This window comes from Coregonus lavaretus (assembly GCF_964263955.1).
Source record: "Coregonus lavaretus genome assembly, chromosome: 12".
Classification (NCBI taxonomy): Eukaryota; Metazoa; Chordata; class Actinopteri; order Salmoniformes; family Salmonidae; genus Coregonus; species Coregonus lavaretus.
Genome location: NC_139999.1, coordinates 43,244,094 through 43,260,969, shown reverse-complemented (window position 1 = coordinate 43,260,969; position 16,876 = coordinate 43,244,094). Strand labels below are relative to the sequence as shown.

The following is a 16,876-nucleotide window of genomic DNA, read 5'->3' as shown; positions in this document are numbered from 1 at the left end:
TTTAAGTGGGAGAACTTGCACAATTGGTGGCTGACTAAATACTTTTTTTCCCCACTGTATATATATAAAACACCGGAAAATTAAGTTTTTGACTGCACTGGGCCTTTAAGAACTCACTTTCATACACACACAAGTACGCATGCACGTACATGCTCATGTGCACACACACACACACACATACCATCTCAACCTTTTATCTCTCTTTTTTCCTCCCTCCCTCTTTCCCTTTCTCGTACACACTTTTTGTGCCACGAGGATTCAGCATTAGATTCCCATATGTTCATTATGCGTCTCTAACCCAATTTGCGCTGTATAACATGGACAGATTCTCTGTGTACCTAGAGAATAGCTGTCTGTTCCAACCTGCTGTTTCTACTGCACCTTCTGCTTCTCTCATCTATTTATCTCCCCACCGCTCCACTCTTCTACTCTGCTCTGTTCCTCCCCCTCTCCACCTTTACCTATGCCTCTCCTCCCTCTCTCCACCCCAACACTCAATCTCTTCCCCTCTTTTCACTCTCCACCTCTATGTCCTCTCCTCTCCTCCCTCACACACACACACACACACACACACACACACACACACGTATCTGAGCCATGAACACATAATTATGGGTTTTCTGTCAGGGGAACAGGGAATAGGGGAAAACAGGCCATCTCAACACCATCTCAGAGTACATTATTTAGACGAGATTAAAATGGATTAGATTACATTTAATCAAATATTCCACTGTAATTTGTAAATATTTCTCATTAAATTAGACACTTTAACATTTTCTGACCTTGGCTTCCCAAAGCACAGATGAAACTCGGATTTACCTCTAATTAACTGAGTTTCTGAATGGTGATACATGGTGTTTTGGGAATGCTCCATTTCCATTTAATTAAGAAAAAATATGTTATAGTGATACAGAACAACTTGTTTTGAAATGCTAGTGTCTTTCAACAGCCGCAGTACAACACAGTTTCAGTTGAATACAGTTTGAAAAGGGAAAGACCCTTTGATTCTAAATCCTGATTGGTCGGAAGGGGATGGTAGTAGGAAATTGGGTGGTTGGTAATTCTGATTGGCTGTGTGTGTTGACAGGCGGGGACGTGTGCATAACGGGTCATGACAGCGGGCCAGTGTTTGAGGAGCAGCCCAGCAGTGTGGTCTACCCAGAGGAACTCAGTAAGGGAACAGTTACTCTCAACTGCCAGGCTAGAGCCAGCCCTGCTGCTATGTACAGGTAAGAACACACACACACACATCAGAGAAGCAGTCATCAGAGAGGTGGGACAGGTACTAAGTGCTCATCTCTACAGCGTTATGTAACTTCTTCCCCTCCCTGTCCGGTAGGTGGCGTGTGAATGGTACGAATGTCCCGGTAGGGGACCCCCAGTACACACTGGTAGCCGGTAACCTGGTGATCAGTGGTCCCCTGTACGGCCGTGATGGAGGCTCCTACCAGTGTCTGGCCATCAACCGCTGTGGCACCATACTCAGCCGGGTCGCCAACCTCAAATTCGGCTGTGAGTACATTAATTTATTCATTTATTTTATATTTCTCTCAGTGTTGAAGCATATTAATCAAGATGTATTGGATCCAAGTTATTATTCATCAAACTATATTTTGTGTAGATATCATCTCATTACATTGATTGGCTTACATAATGAAAAGAAGAAATTGCTCAGTGAGGAGTACACTTTCATCTTGTGGTACTCTTGACTGGATTTAATTTATTTTTTTCCTTGTTTTGTTTAGTTTGTTTCTATCTTCCTGTGATATCCTTCTTTATTGTTATTTTTTAGACCTCCATGACTTCCCTGGGGAAGGGCAGAGCCCACAGACAGCTTACGAGGGTGCAGGTGCCTTCCTGGCCTGTCAGGCCCCCGCCCACTACCCAGGTACACACACAAACACATATGCTCAATCTCTGCTTCCTCTCTGAGTGCTCTCTTGAACTAGTTTGTGGAATGTTTTCATCAATAAGCCCCCATTTATGGCACATTGATTAAGTCTCATTCTCCTCCTCCTCTCTCTCTTTCTCTCTCTCCTTTCTCTCTCTTTCTGTCTCTCTTTTGTCCTCTCATTAGCGCTGTCCTACCGCTGGATCGTTAACGAGTTCCCCAGCTTTGTGAAGCCTGATGGGGGTCGGTGGTTTGTCTCCCAGGTAACGGGCAACCTGTACCTGGCCAAGGCGGAGCTTAACGATACAGCAAGCTACTTTTGTTTCACCACAGTCAACATGGACATCAGCACCAAGAGTACCTTCAGCAAGGCCAACCAGCTCACCGTACAGCCACACGGTACAGGAGTGTGTGTGTGTATGTGTGTGTGTGTGTGTGTGTGTGTGTGGGTAGCTGAGTAGAGAGAAAATAACTATTCAAGACTCTGTTTCTCTTACATGGTAATTGTGCAGCTTTGAAAAGCTTTTGACATTTCAATTGACAATTTCGGGAAAATGCTATGTGTTTCTCCTCTAAGAGGGGAGACTTGAAGTGCAGGTGTACCCTATAATTTGCTTTATTTCACATCAGCCATTTTCTCTGTTGTTGACATGTCCGCTCTATTAACCACAGCCAATGCCAGGAAGTCAGCTCCTGCTATCAAAGTGCGTTTTCCAGCAGAGACCTACGCCCTGGTAGGACACACCACCCAGCTGGAATGCTTTGCCTATGGAAAGTAAGTCCCTGATCCATGTTATTGTCCCACAATGTTAGAAATCTCAGATTTTAAAGTTTCATGTTTTAATGTCACATGTATAGTTAAATGCCTTTCTTGCAAGCTCTAACCCCAATAATGCAGTAATCAATAACAATGTAATACTAAAAATAACAAGGTAGAACAAAAACACACAATATATAAAAATAAGAATAACACGATATAGTAAATAAGCATTCTATATACAGGATTTGTTGTATTTCTTCTGTACTCAAACACTCTCCCTGCATTCCTCTTCTTGCCTCTCCCTCCCTCTCCTCGCCTTGTACCTTCCTCCCATTTCCTCTACGTCCCACCTCAATGCATCTCTCCCTCTTTATTTTCCACTGCTTCCCTTCCCTCACCTTAGTCCCGTCCCAAAGTTGCGTTGGAAGAAGGTGGATGGTCTGTTGCCGTCTAAGTCCGGGGCCAGTGCAGAGGGACCCATCCTCACTCTGCCTGAGATGACCTTCCATGACGAGGGCATGTACGAGTGTGAGGCCTACAACTCTGAGGGCCGCGACACACACCAGGGACGCATCACCGTGCAAGGTAGGGTAGAGACACAAACACACACACACACACAAGCCCAAAACAACAAAGCTTACACTCATCATAACCTGATCTACACTGAACAAAAATATAAACGCAACAATTTCTAAGATTTTACTGAGTTACAGATCATATAAGGAAATCAGTCAATTGAAAAATCATTAGGCTCTAATCTATGGATTTAACATTACTGGGAATACAGATATGCATCTGTTGGTCACAGATACCTTTAAAAAAAGGTATGGGCGTGGATCAGAAAACCAGTCAGTATCTGGTGTGACCACCATTTGCCTCATGCAGCACGACACATCTCCTTCGCATAGAGTTGATCAGGCTGTTGATTGTGGTCTGTGGAATGTTGTCCCACTCCTCTTCAATGGCTGTGCAAAGTTGGTGGATATTGACGGGAACTGGAACACGCCGTCGTACACATCGATCCAGAGCATCCCAAACATGCTCAATGGGTGACATGTCTGGTGAGTATGCAAGCCATGGAAGAACTGGGACATTTTCAGCATCCTGGAATTGTGTACAGATCCTTGCAACATGGGGCGGTGCATTATCATGCTGAAACATCAGGTGATGGCGGCGGATGAATGGGCCTCAGGATTTCGTCACGGTATCTCTGTGCATTCAAATTGCCACACTGTCTGCCATCTGCCCGGTACAGTTGAAACCGGGATTCATCTGTGAAGAGCACTCTTCTCCAGCGTGCCAGTGGTCATCGAAGGTGAGCATTTTCCCACAAAAGTCGGTTACGACTCCGAACTGCAGTCAGGTCAAGACCCTGGTGAGGATGACGAGCACGAGATGAGCTTCCCTGAGACAATTTCTGACAGTTTGTGCAAAAATTATTCAGTTTCATCAGCTGTCCAGGTGGCTGGTCTCAGACTATTCAGCAGGTGAGAGAGTCGGATGTGGAGGTCCTCGGCTGGCGTGGTTACACGTGATCTGCGGGTGTGAGGCCTGTTGGACGTACTGCCAAATTCTCTAAAATGACGTTGGAGGCAGCTTATGATAGAGAAATGAACATGATACAGTGGCTTACGAAAGTATTCACCCCCCTTGGCATTTTTCCTATTTTGTTGCCTTACAACCTGGAATTTAAATGGATTTTTGGGGGGTTTGTATCATTTGATTTACACAACATGCCTACCACTTTGAAGATGCAAAATATATTTTTTTGTGAAACAAACAAAAAAATAGAAAACTTGAGCGTGCATTACAATTCACCCCCCCCCCCCCCCCAAAGTCAATTCTTTGTAGAGCCACCTTTTGCAGCAATTACAGCTGCAAGTATCTTGGGGTATGTCTCTATAAGCTTGGCACATCTAGCCACTGGGATTTGTGCCCATTCTTCAAGGCAAAACTGCTCCAGCTCCTTCAAGTTGGATGGGTTCCGCTGGTGTACAGCAATCTTTAAGTCATACCACAGATTATCAATTGGATTGACGTCTGGGCTTTGACTAGGCCATTCCAAGACATTTAAATGTTTCCCCTTAAACCACTCGAGTGTTGCTTTAGCAGTATGTGTCAAGTCCTCCTCTTGTTCACCATCCAAAGGACACAGTGACAACTCAAATTTCAGACTCAATCTTTTTTATTTTTAGTTTGCTTGCAGTTGATTGGTCTGTCCAGTAAATTAGGTTGTAAACCTTTAAAGACAGAACAAAAAGTTACAATTTTAATTAAACATTTTAATGAACTTAAATTAGTTTAAACATTCAAATAAACATTCTAAATAACTTAAATGAATTAACCATTTAAGCCTTTTACCATTGGCGTCTTTGGACTGAACCTGTAAGTGAACTTGGAGTCTTCTCTCTGAAGTTTGTTCTTCTGAATGACTGAGCCCCTCCATGCCTTCACAGGTGCTCCAAATCAGTGAAAATGACTGATCAGGTGACAAGCAGCCGGTTTGCTGCTGCTGGTGCACTCTGGGAAGTGTAGTTCTTTGACTCACTCCTGAGATTCAGCCCAACACCTCCCACTTGAGCTCCTGTTTTTTTCAAATCCAGAGAGGTCACACAAGCCCTTCACACCTCTGTTTGTTCTTCAATGGGAAGTAGAATGACAAGGCGTCTGACATTTCTATGAAGAATTGTGGCTGGGATTTTGGTTTGAAGCCTCTTCGTTCTTTCACCGTTTGCTCTTGTGGGCCCTTTTTTGCTGTTTGACTTTGTGATGTGAACAGGATAGCTGGGAAAAGTCTTCACAAGCACATCTCTTACGATGCCTTTGCTGTCAGCATTGACACCGACCACTCTAGCCAGCTTGTACTGTCCTCTTAGGGCGTTTTGGTCAGCCAACCAGACCACATCTCCAACAGCAACATTTCGCTCTTTGGTGTGCCATTTGTTCCTTATGAACAGATTAGGTCCAGCCAATTGGCTCCACTTCTTCCAGAAATGGCTTAACTCTGTTTGAATATGTTTAAGTCTTTTGTAAGGGTAGCCATCAAACTGGAAATCTCCAGGGTCTCCCTTTGGATTCGTACGTCCTAAAAGCAGAGAATTAGGGGTGATGTACTCTACACAGTCTTCTCTGCTTTGAGTTCTTGCATCGATGGGTCTCTCATTAGCAAGGTTGGCTGCCATGAAGAGAAAAGTTTGGAATTCTCCCCACGTGAAAACACCATCTCCACCAAGGTTGCTCAACGTCCGCTTCACTACTTTGACAGCTGCCTCTGCGGCACCATTCCTATGGGGAGAGTCTGCAGGGTGGATCTTCCATGACCATTCTGTACCATGCTTGGCAGCTGTGTCTTCAAGTTCAGACTTGTTTAGTTGGTTAAGGAATTTTTGAAGTGCGGGTTTGGCTCCCACAAAATTAGTGCCAGGGTCTGACCAGAGTTTCCTGGGGTGTCCTCTCAGTGAAGTGAACCTTTGATAGGCTAGCAGGAATCCTTCAGATGACATGTCACTCACCACTTCAGTGTGTATGGCTCGGGAAGCCATGCAGCAGAAGACTATTCCCCATACTTTGAGTCTAGTTCTCTTCTTGACCTCATCTTTCACTTCATAAGGGCCGAACAGGTCCATGGTGGTGAATTCAAAAGGTGCAGCTGGGCCTGTTCGATCTAGAGGCAGGTCAGCCATGATTTATTGACACTGTTTTGCCTTGTTTTTCCTGCAGACCACACAGCTGTCAACCATTTTCTTGGCAAGTCTACTGCCTTTTATTACCCAGGCTTTCTTCCTCATCCGGAGAAGGGTTCCCGCCACTCCCTCGTGGTTTGCTTTGTGGGATTCTTGTGCCAGCAGTGTAGACACCCATGCTTCAAAGGGTAAAACTGGCACTGCTGTCTTATCTTCGTTGAATGTCTGAATTCTGCCTCCACAAACTAGCAGCCCAGAGTTCACATCTTTGTACACTGTCAGTCTGCTTAGAGTTGTGTCTGAAAAATCTGTACCTTGTTGAGCTGACGAGGAAAAGGTCTTTGAGTGCATCTTCATGTTCTTTGACAGTCAGCACAGCTTGCTTGGGTGATCTTACCTCCCTCTTTGCCTGTTTAGGGGCCCGGCCCTTCCTCTTCAGCCACTGCTTGGCTGCTAGACAAACCCAGGCAACAACTCTCACCAGTTTGGACAGGCTACTGAATCTTCTTACTTCCACAAGATCTTTAACCCAGCCAGTGGGCTTCCTTCTAAGAAGAGTTGGGTTTACCACAGGTATTCCCTCTTGAGTTTCACTCTTTGGACTTTCCTGAGTGCCTTGTAGGTCTTCTTTATGCTGACTACTTCTTGTTTGAGCTCTTGTTAATGCACCTGAGAATGCCTTCCTCTGGAGCTTGTTTACACTCTCCCTGGCATGAGCTTTAACCTCTCCAGCTGATTTTATAGGCCACTCCTCCACTGGCCACTTTAGGAACTCTGGTCCATTTTGCCATGTGGAATTCTCCTTCAAATCTTCAGGAGCACCCCCTCTTGTTATGATGTCAGCTATGTTTAGATCCCCACAGATCCACCACCAGTCTTGCACTTGTCCAGCACTTGTCCAGCCTTTTGTACCCATAACTGACTCTTTGAATGGCTCCCAAGACCATTTGACTGTCAAGTAGATGGAACCATCTCTCGATCTTCATTCGAGCATGCTTTTCCACATACTTCCTGATCCTGGCTGCGAAGACAGCACGACAGATCTCAGCTTTTACAGCTTCTCCCTTCTGATCCAGGGGTGTCAGCTTGGCTTTTGATTCAACTAATCGAACTTTAGTGCCTTGACTTGTCTCCCATCTTAAGTACATCACAGCTCCATAGGTTTTGTCACTTCCATCAGAGAATGTGATGCCCCAAGGTTTCCCTTCTCAGCCAGCTGGTGTGAGGCTCATGTGGAATTTCACCTCTCCAAGCTGCACATATTCTTCAAAAAGCTGGATGGCTTCTTCTCTGAGGCTTTCTGAGAGAGGTTGGTCCCAGGTTTCTTGGGTTAGTTTTCCACCCCCTCCCTCTTGGAATGCTTTTCGAACAAGAATTGCTCCCTTCTGTTTGGCAGGTGTAACTAAGCCAATTGGGTCGTACAGTCCAGCCACTTGGCTTAAGAGAGCCCTCCTAGTCAGTGGGTTAGGTGTCTCAGTTCTCACCTCCTCCTTGAGAAGATTTTTTCCAACTCTAATCTTCTTTTTCCTTTTGGAAAAGTTAACTGAGGTTAACATGTAGAGCTTGTCTTCATCCATTTGGTAGCCAATACCCAAGGCTTTGTTGTCTTCGTCCCTCATTTGATTTGGAAGAATTAAGGTTTTACTTTGTGTCTTTGTTAGAACCTCCATCTCCATTCCTTGCCTCCCACTTTGCCCTGACCGGACCCATGGTTTGAGGAAGAACCCTCCAGCTTTCAAGATCTCTTCGACATTTGCTGTGATCTTGTCAAGTTTATTCAGGTCATTTTGTGAGGTTAAGAGGTCATCCACATAACTGTCCTCTTCAATGACTCTGCGCTCATCCTCCAAGTGAAGAAAGTTGGGCAGGCGTGCTGTTTCCCTCATAGCCAATTGAGCAATGCAACCAGCAGGTCTGTCCCCAATGTTGACTCTGGTTATTGCAAATTCACTTATCTCTTCATCTGGGCTGTCCCTCCAGAGGAACCTGTGAGATGCATCTCACGCTCCTCCAGCCATACAGAGTTGTACATCTTTTTGATGTCTCCTAGAGATGCATACGTCCCTTCTCTGAACCTCAGCAAGACAGCTCTTATAGGGTTGAGAACGTCTGGTCCCTTCAGAAGAAGATCATCATACCCACGCCTTTGTATTTCTGGCTACTATTCCATACAATACGAACCGGTGTTGTCACCGAATGAGGGTTTGGTGCCACCAGGTGGCTTACGTACCACACTGCTCCGTTCCACTTGTCCATGATTTTGTTGGTGAGTTTTATGGCTGCGCCTCGCTCGACCATTTCATGGATCTGGGTAGCATAAGCGACTTTCCAGTCTGGCTCTCTGCTTAGTTGCTTTTCCATCCTTAAGAAACAAGCCTGGACTGCACTTTTGTTGTTCAGGAGAGAGGCTGGATCTACCGTCCAAGGATACTTTGCATCCCAATGTGGAGCCGGTGTATGAGCATCCCCCTTCTTGTAGGTGAGGCCTTATTTAATGATCTCCAGTTCCCTCTCCTCTGCCAGGGTCATTTATTTTCCTTCTGCTGGACAGTTTCCACATCGGCATCCTCCACATCTTGGCTCACATGCAGCTCCAATGCTGTCCCAGTGCCACCACTCAAGGAACTCACTGGCAGCTGTAAATTTGGTCTGAGTCACATCCTCCTGCTGTAGCTGGGCTGTGTCAGTTGTTGGACTTGTGATTTCTTGATATTTGACAGCTGCTGTCCTCATGGAGCGAGCGAAGTGTGTTTTGGACTCATATGCTGCAACCTCCACTTCTTCAAATAAGTTGGGATGTGCTCCACCCACTGTTTTCCCCAATGGACCCTCCCACAAGACTAGGTCTCCGATGATTTTTACCCTCTGGGGAGCGAGTCTTCCCTCTCGGTGGCTAATGAGAAGTTCTTCTGGCCTTTCCAATTCTGTAAGTTTGACTTCTGGGAATAATTTTTTCTCAGGTTGAATTACTTGATGCACTCTGGCGATTTCATCCAAGCCGTAGCAGACCATTTCATGAGCTCTCTCTGTCCCTTTAGGTGTCTTGATTCTGACTTTGAGGAGATACCTTTGTGTGTTCACCTCCATGGTCATACCACCAACCCCATGCACAACTAAAGTTATCTTCTCATGTCTTAACCTCAGTCTTTCAGCAGCCTTATGGGTAATGTAGTTTGTGTCTGAAGCAAGGTCAATTAAAGTCCCAATCTTCTGCCCTGAGTTTGCCGTGACTTGCATCAACATCATGATGACAGGAAGTTCAGAGAGCCCATTTCTCTGCGGTAGCTCAGACTGGCCTGAAGCATCGAGTGTCACTGCGGTTTTGTTGGTGTTGGTGAAAGCCTTTCTGCATCGATCTGCCATTTCCTGGGAAAGTTCAGACAAGATCTCCTCTTGTTTCTCCGTTAGCTTGCTTTCACCTTTGCCGTCTTTTCCACTCTTTCTCTCTTCCCCTCTTTTGACTTCTCCTTTTGGGCAGAGGAAAAAATGGTGGTCTGGGGCACCACCTTCCCTTTTACAGTCTTTGTTTCTGCATAGGAAAGTGTCTCTGCAGTATCCATCTTCATCATGGCATCCGAGACATTTTCTGCATGCTCCCAGCTTTCTCAATACAGTTTGCTTTTCAGGTAGCTTAAGTCTTTTGAACTTTCTACAGAAGAAGATTTTGTTGTTGTGCCCACTATCACCACATACACCACATACCTCATCAAGCTCTTCTTTCTTTGTGGTTTTTGTTGAGGCAATCTTTCTGTCATACTTCTTGTCCAAACGATCTGATTTTTCCACCTTCTCCACAGTTCTGAGCTGTTCGAGTCTCTCTAGTATTTCTTCTTGACTTTTCAGGAACTTCAAGAGCATGACAAAGTGGTTGTCTGATGTGACATTGTTTCTGGGTTCAACCATGAACATCACCCAGTCTCTCTTAATGAAGTCAGGCAACTTGCTTTCAATGGATCTAATTACCAGTGGGTTATTTATGGCTCCAGAGTTTCCTAACTCTGTGAGATCTGCTAGAGCCTTCTCCACTGACTGTATGAGATCAATGACCTTTCTTGGTTGGTTCCCTTTCACATGTGGCATCTTCTCCAGCTCTTCCAGGATTTCCACTATGATGGTTGACTTGTTGCTATACCTGTTCTCCAGGACTCTGAACATGTCATCGGCAGTGGTGTAGGTTGAAATTCAGGTCTCCTTAACTCAAGCCTGTAGTAGAATGCTCTTACGTCCTTGACTCTTCCATCTAATTCATCCTTTAATCCTACAGGGATCCATCGCTCCCATGTTGACATTGCTGAGATGGCCTCTTTTATTCTCTTGTCCAAGAGAGCGAGGTGCACTTCATAGCCCTCTAAGTTGGCACTTTCCACAAGTACATCAGCCGCTTTATCATTGGCTTTTTCTGCTTCCAGGATTGCCACAAGAAGTTCACTCCTTCCATACCTCGACCACAGGTTTGTTTGAACAATGTCTCTTATCTCCCCCAACTTTGTTTCACCTTCATTTACAGATCTATCAATGTCAGCCTCTTGCTGTTCATTAAGACCTGGTTCCTTATCCTCAGTCATGTCAGCCTCCAGTCCAATCCTGTAGTCATCGTTAGCATCTTTCTGAAACAATCTGAAAGCTTAGCGAATTCCTCCTTTAACTCCACTTGAAGCATGCTGCTTGCTCCTCTTGAAATGAAGTTGGCTTGTCTGGTGAAGCTGCTTTTTGCAGTGGTCCTCTCCTTTTTGAGCTGCTGGACCGACTTCCCCAGGACAACTTCCGCCATCTTGACTTCCTCTGCGTCAACAGCTTATTTCTGGATCTGAAGCAGTTTATCCTCAGGGCCAGGCCGCTCTGCGTGGTTTACAACTGTCAAGTCCTCCTCTTGTTCACCATCCAAAGGACACAGGGACAACTAAAATTTCCGACTCAATCTTTTTTTTTTTTTTTTTGCTTTCAGTTGATTGGTCTGTCCAGTAAATTAGCCAGTAAATTAGGTTGTAAACCTTTAAAGACAGAACAAAAAGTTACCAATTTAATTAAACATTTTAATGAATTTAAATTAGTTAAAACATTTAAATAAACATTCTAAATAACTTAAATGAATTAACCATTTAAGCCTTTTACCATTGGCGTCTTTGGACTGAACCTGTGAGTGAACTTGGAGTCTTCTCTCTGAAGTTTGTTCTTCTGAATGACTGAGCCCCTCCATGCCTTCACAGGTGCTCCAAATCAGTGAAAATGACTGATCAGGTGACAAGCAGCCGGTTTGCTGCTGCTGGTACACTCTGGGAAGTGTAGTTCTTTGACTCACTCCTGAGATTCAGCTCAACAGTATGCTTAGGGTCATTGTCCTGCTGGAAGGTGAACCTCCGTCCCAGTCTCAAATCTCTGGAAGACTGAAACGGGTTTCCCTCAAGAACTTCCCCATATTTAGAGCCATCCATCATTCCTTAAATTCTGACCAGTTTCCCAGTCCCTGCCGATGAAAAATATCCCCACAGCATGATGCTGCCACCACCATGCTGATGGTGTTCTCGTGGTGATGAGAGGTGCTGGGTTTGCGCCAGACATAGCATTTTCCTTGATGGCCAAAAAGCTAAATTTTAGTCTCATCTGACCAGAGTACCTTCTTCCATATGTTTGGGGAGTCTCACACATTCCTTTTGGTGAACACCAAATGTGTTTGCTTATTTTTTTCTTTAAGCAATGGCTTTTTTCTGGCCACTGTTCCATAATGCCCAGCTCTGTGGAGTGTACGGCTTATAGTGGTCCTATGGACAGATACTCCAATCTCCGCTGTGGAGCTTTGCAGCTCCTTCAGGGTTCTCTTTGGTCTCTTTGTTGCCTCTCTGATTAATGCCCTCATTGCCTGGTCTGTGAGTTTTGGTGGGCGGTCCTCTCTTGGCAGGTTTGTTGTGGTGCTATATTCTTTCAATTTGTAATAATGGATTTAATGGTGCTCCGTGGGATGTTCAAAGTTTCTGATATTTTTTTATAACCCAACTCTGATTTGTACTTCTCCATAACTTTATCCCTGACCTGTTTGGAGAGCTCCTTGGTCTTCATGGTGCCATTTTCTTGGTGGTGCCCCTTGCTTAGTGGTGTTGCAGGCTCTGGGGCCTGTCAGAACAGGTGTATATATACTGAGATCATGTGACAGATCATGTGACACTTAGATTGCACACAGGTGGACTTTATTTAACTAATTATGTGACTTCTGAAGGTAATTGGTTGCACCAGATCTTATTTAGGGGCTTCATAGCAAAGGGGGTGAATATATATGCACGCAACACTTTTCCGTTATTAATTTTTTTGAATTTTTTGAAACAAGCTATTTTGTGTATGTCCATTACATGAAATCCAAATAAAAATCCATTTAAATCACAGGTTGTAATGCAACAAAATAGGAAATATGCCAAGGGGGATGAATACTTTTGCAAGGCACTGTATTTTCTGCTCTGGTGGACATTCCTGCAGTCAGCATGCCAATTTAACGCTCCCTCAAAATTTGAGACATCTTTGGCATTGTGTTGTGTGACAAAACGGCACATTTTAGAGTGGCCTTTTATTATCCCCAGCACAAGGTGCACCTGTGTAATGATCATGCTGTAATGATATGCCACACCTGTCAGGTGGATGGATCCTTTTGGCATCGGATAAATACTTATTAACAGAGATATACAAAAAAAATATCAACAACTTTTTAGAGAAATAAGCTTTTTGTGCGTATGGCACATTTCTGGGATCTTTTATTTCAGCTCATGAAACATGGGACCAACACTTTACATGTGTTTATATTTTTGTTCAGTGTAGTATCCAGCAGCAAGTCTGAAACTCTGTTCCCCCTGAATATCACCATTATATGACCATCAAAACCATCCATGTTTACCTGAACTTGTCTGTGAACTTGTCCCTGTGTCTGCCTGGTCCCTTCAGCCCAGCCAGAGTGGCTGCAGGTGATGAGTGACTCTGAGGTGGAGATCAGCTCAGAGCTGCACTGGACCTGTGTGGCCGCTGGCAAACCAAGACCCTCCATACACTGGCTACGTAATGGACAGCCCCTTAGCACACAGGTATACACACACACGCATGTACACATACACACTCACAAGCCCATATCTCTAATTTCTCCCCTCCCTTATGTGATGTTTTTCCCCCTCCGTATTAATTGACCTATGTCTCCCTCCATCCCTTCCTCTATCTCTCCATCATCTCTTCCTCCCTCTATCTCTGCATCCATCCATCACTCTGACATCAGGACCGAGTGGAGGTCAACGGGGGTCGTCTGAAGATCATCAACCTGGCACTGGAGGATTCTGGGATGTATCAGTGTGTGGCTGAAAACAAACACGGCACCATCTACTCCAATGCCGAACTGAGGGTGCAAGGTGAGAGGTCAGGGTTCAAGGGTTAAAACCAAACCCCATAAACACTGCAGCCCAAGAGAAATGCAACTTAACACCCGAGTTCTAACCTCTCTATCCCCCTGTCCTTACCCCTGTGTTGTGGTCTCCAGTCCAGGCACCAGACTTCCGCTCCAACCCAGTGAGGAGGTTGGTCCCAGCAGCCCGAGGGGGGCAGGTGATGTTGGAGTGTCGGCCGCGAGCCGCCCCAAAACCCACCCTGTTCTGGAGCCGTGGCACTGAGCTCCTCACCAACAGCAGCAGGTACACGCACATACACAAACACACACCTGACCCTGAACCTCACTATAACCTTGGATTCACACTTACGTGTGTGTGTGTGTGTGTGTGTGTGTGTGTATGAATATGTACTTGTTACATCTCCGGAGGGAATTAAACATAAATGGCAGAATAACTGGTAAAATGGAGATTAAAAGAGAAATGTGATCTGAAGGAAAAGTGTCTCATGTTTTAGCTTCGATTTTGTCCACTACTCCCACCTAACAACAAGTGCAAACTGCCACACATAAAAAGCCCAAATGAATTTCCAAGCAGTTGGGATAATAAAGATTACGTTTCCTGCTTCTTCTCCCAGGGTGACAGTGACTCCAGATGGGATCCTGTGGATCCACAACATCAGCAGGGCAGATGAGGGGAAGTACACCTGCTTTGCTGAGAACTACTTGGGCAAGGCCAACAGCACTGGACACCTGTCAGTTAGAGGTACACACACACACACGGTACACACCAGGGACACATGCAAAAACACACACACACACTTGCACATGCACACACACGACATGCACATTCACACGCACGTGCACACACAAACACACACACTGGCCCACTGAAACACCTGTGTAGTTTTAAGACAGTCTCACTCCTCCCCTCCTCTCCTCCTTCGCTCTCTCCCCCTCTCTTCCCCAGATGCCACTAAGATCACCCTGGCTCCCTCCAACGCTGATATCAACCAGGAGGAGAATGTCACGCTGCAGTGTCACGCGTCACATGACCCCACCATGGACCTCACCTTCACCTGGGCTCATAACGGAGCTCTGCTGGACCTGGAGGACCCCGCTGGACCGTACCACCGTGTGGAGGGGGTGAGTTAGTCAGACCACAGTAGAACGTACCATTGCAGGAATGGGGGTGCGTCATGATGAATAAGACAACAAAAAATCCACAGGTTCACTTGGGGTTATTTTCAATCATACAGTTTGAAAATGCTTAACTGTTTATTTTAAATCAAAAATACATTAGTATGATTTTTTTGTGTGATTGGTAGGGTTAATGAAAATAAGAACCATGAAGAAGGGTGTATTTACAAAACATTAGTCAGATATTATATGCGTCATTGCAATCTAAGCTGCACACCATATCAAGGAAACTTTCAATTTGATGTGCAGAGTCACACCCTACTGTTCATGTCTTGCTAATTAAACACTTCTAGGTTGATGATGTGACGTTGCCGTTTTCCATGCCTCTGGGTTTACTGGGGATTAGAGTTTATAATCCTGACCCAAACAAATTACGGTCAGCACCATGATTACACTGTCACTGGAGTCGTCTTTATAATGGGATAGACTTTCAAAGCAGAGTGTTGGATATAATTGAATTTCATTTGAATTAAAGTTACCTTGGGTACTGCTGTGAAACTGTGATTATATGAATACTGAATACCTGACTTGTTTCTCTGTATGAGACAGACCATGTCTCCAATTACTGAGTATGTCTCTAATTCTGAACAATCTCTCTCTTTCTCTCTCTGTCTCTCTCTCTCTCTGTCTTTCTCCCCCCCCCCCCCCCCCCCCTCCATCCCCTCTATATCTCTCTAACAGAAGGAGACCATAGGGGATCTGTTGATAGTGAGTGGTCAGCTGAGTCAGGCAGGTACATACAGCTGTACAGCTCAGACCGTGGTGGACAGCGCCTCAGCCTCCGCTAAACTGGTAGTCAGAGGTAAGACCTGAGAATATCACAACAACTAACCTGCCCTTTTTCTATGATGGTCATCCTCATGAAATGTTTGTGTTACAGCATTGCAGGATTTCGATTCTACATTTTATGAGGATTTTTACTTAGTTACTTACTTGCGTAATCCTCTTCATCCCCAGGCCACAATGAGCTCCGTCCACTACTTTCTGGGTGAGGATTTGTAGTTGCTTGTAAATGAAGGAAGTTGGATAAAAGTCCTGACTAGGCATTCTCCAACTGTCTCTCCTCAGGCCCCCCGGGACCTCCTGGTGGTTTAGTGGTGAAGAATGTTGCCGAGACGTCGGTGGAGTTGCGGTGGAGTCGTGGCTATGACAACCACAGCCCCATCGGGAAGTATGTCATCATGGGTCGCTCGCCACTGTCATCTGGATGGAGGACGATGAGGACAGGTGAGAGGACCACCACTGTGTGTGTGTGCACACGTGTGTATGAATGTATGTTTTTATATCAATCAATCAGTCCCTGACCTCTCCCCCTCCTGCTCTCCCCTCACAGACCCATCTAACATTGAAGGCAATGCTGAATTGGCTCGTGTGGTTGCCCTGTTGCCCTGGATGGACTATGAGTTCCAGGTCATCGCCAGTAACATCCTGGGTAGTGGAGAGCCTAGCATGTCCTCTCACACTGTACGCACCCAGCAAGCAGCTCCCACAGTGGCCCCTAGTGGACTAGGTGGAGGAGGAGGAGACCGCAACGAACTCATCATCACCTGGACCGTAAGTGTGTCTGTCTGTCTGTCTGTCTGTGTATGTGTGTGTGTACGTGTGTGTGTGTGTGTGTGTTTGTGCATGTTAGAGAGAAAGTTAGAGAGTTTAGTCTTTGTCAAAGTTGACTTAAAGTTTTGTTTGAATCTGATCCCAGCCCATGGCCAGAGAGTACCAGAATGGAGATGGCTTCGGCTACATCCTGGCATTCCGGAAGCGGAACTCTCCGACGTGGGTGGTGGAGCGTGTTTCTAATGTGGAGTCATCACGCTACGTGTACTCCAACCAGAGCCTGTCCCCCTACTGCCCATTTGAGGTGAAGATCAAAGCCTACAACCATAAAGGAGAGGGTCCCTTCAGCCAGATCGCCCTGGTGCACTCTGCAGAGGAGGGTGAGTCAGAACAGATCGGGGGCATACAGGAAGGAAGAGGAACATTATGCTGTTTTGCCA

General features: G+C 45.5%; 1 protein-coding gene across 1 annotated transcript in view; it reads left to right on the top strand.

Annotated features, from left to right (window-relative positions):
* LOC311137829 (contactin-2-like) overlaps positions 1–16,876 on the top strand; it is a gene marked incomplete at both ends in the record, with an annotated part of 34,597 nt that overhangs the window by 13,121 nt on the left and 4,600 nt on the right. Inside the window, 15 exons of the mRNA XM_084172429.1 lie at positions 1,088–1,229; positions 1,340–1,512; positions 1,793–1,888; positions 2,078–2,290; positions 2,564–2,666; positions 3,055–3,236; positions 13,259–13,395; positions 13,581–13,710; positions 13,839–13,989; positions 14,321–14,448; positions 14,653–14,828; positions 15,564–15,684; positions 15,951–16,109; positions 16,216–16,436; positions 16,582–16,816. Of these exons, the coding sequence (XP_084028555.1) occupies positions 1,088–1,229; positions 1,340–1,512; positions 1,793–1,888; positions 2,078–2,290; positions 2,564–2,666; positions 3,055–3,236; positions 13,259–13,395; positions 13,581–13,710; positions 13,839–13,989; positions 14,321–14,448; positions 14,653–14,828; positions 15,564–15,684; positions 15,951–16,109; positions 16,216–16,436; positions 16,582–16,816 (2,367 nt within the window). The remainder of the gene's footprint in view (positions 1–1,087; positions 1,230–1,339; positions 1,513–1,792; positions 1,889–2,077; positions 2,291–2,563; positions 2,667–3,054; positions 3,237–13,258; positions 13,396–13,580; positions 13,711–13,838; positions 13,990–14,320; positions 14,449–14,652; positions 14,829–15,563; positions 15,685–15,950; positions 16,110–16,215; positions 16,437–16,581; positions 16,817–16,876) is intronic.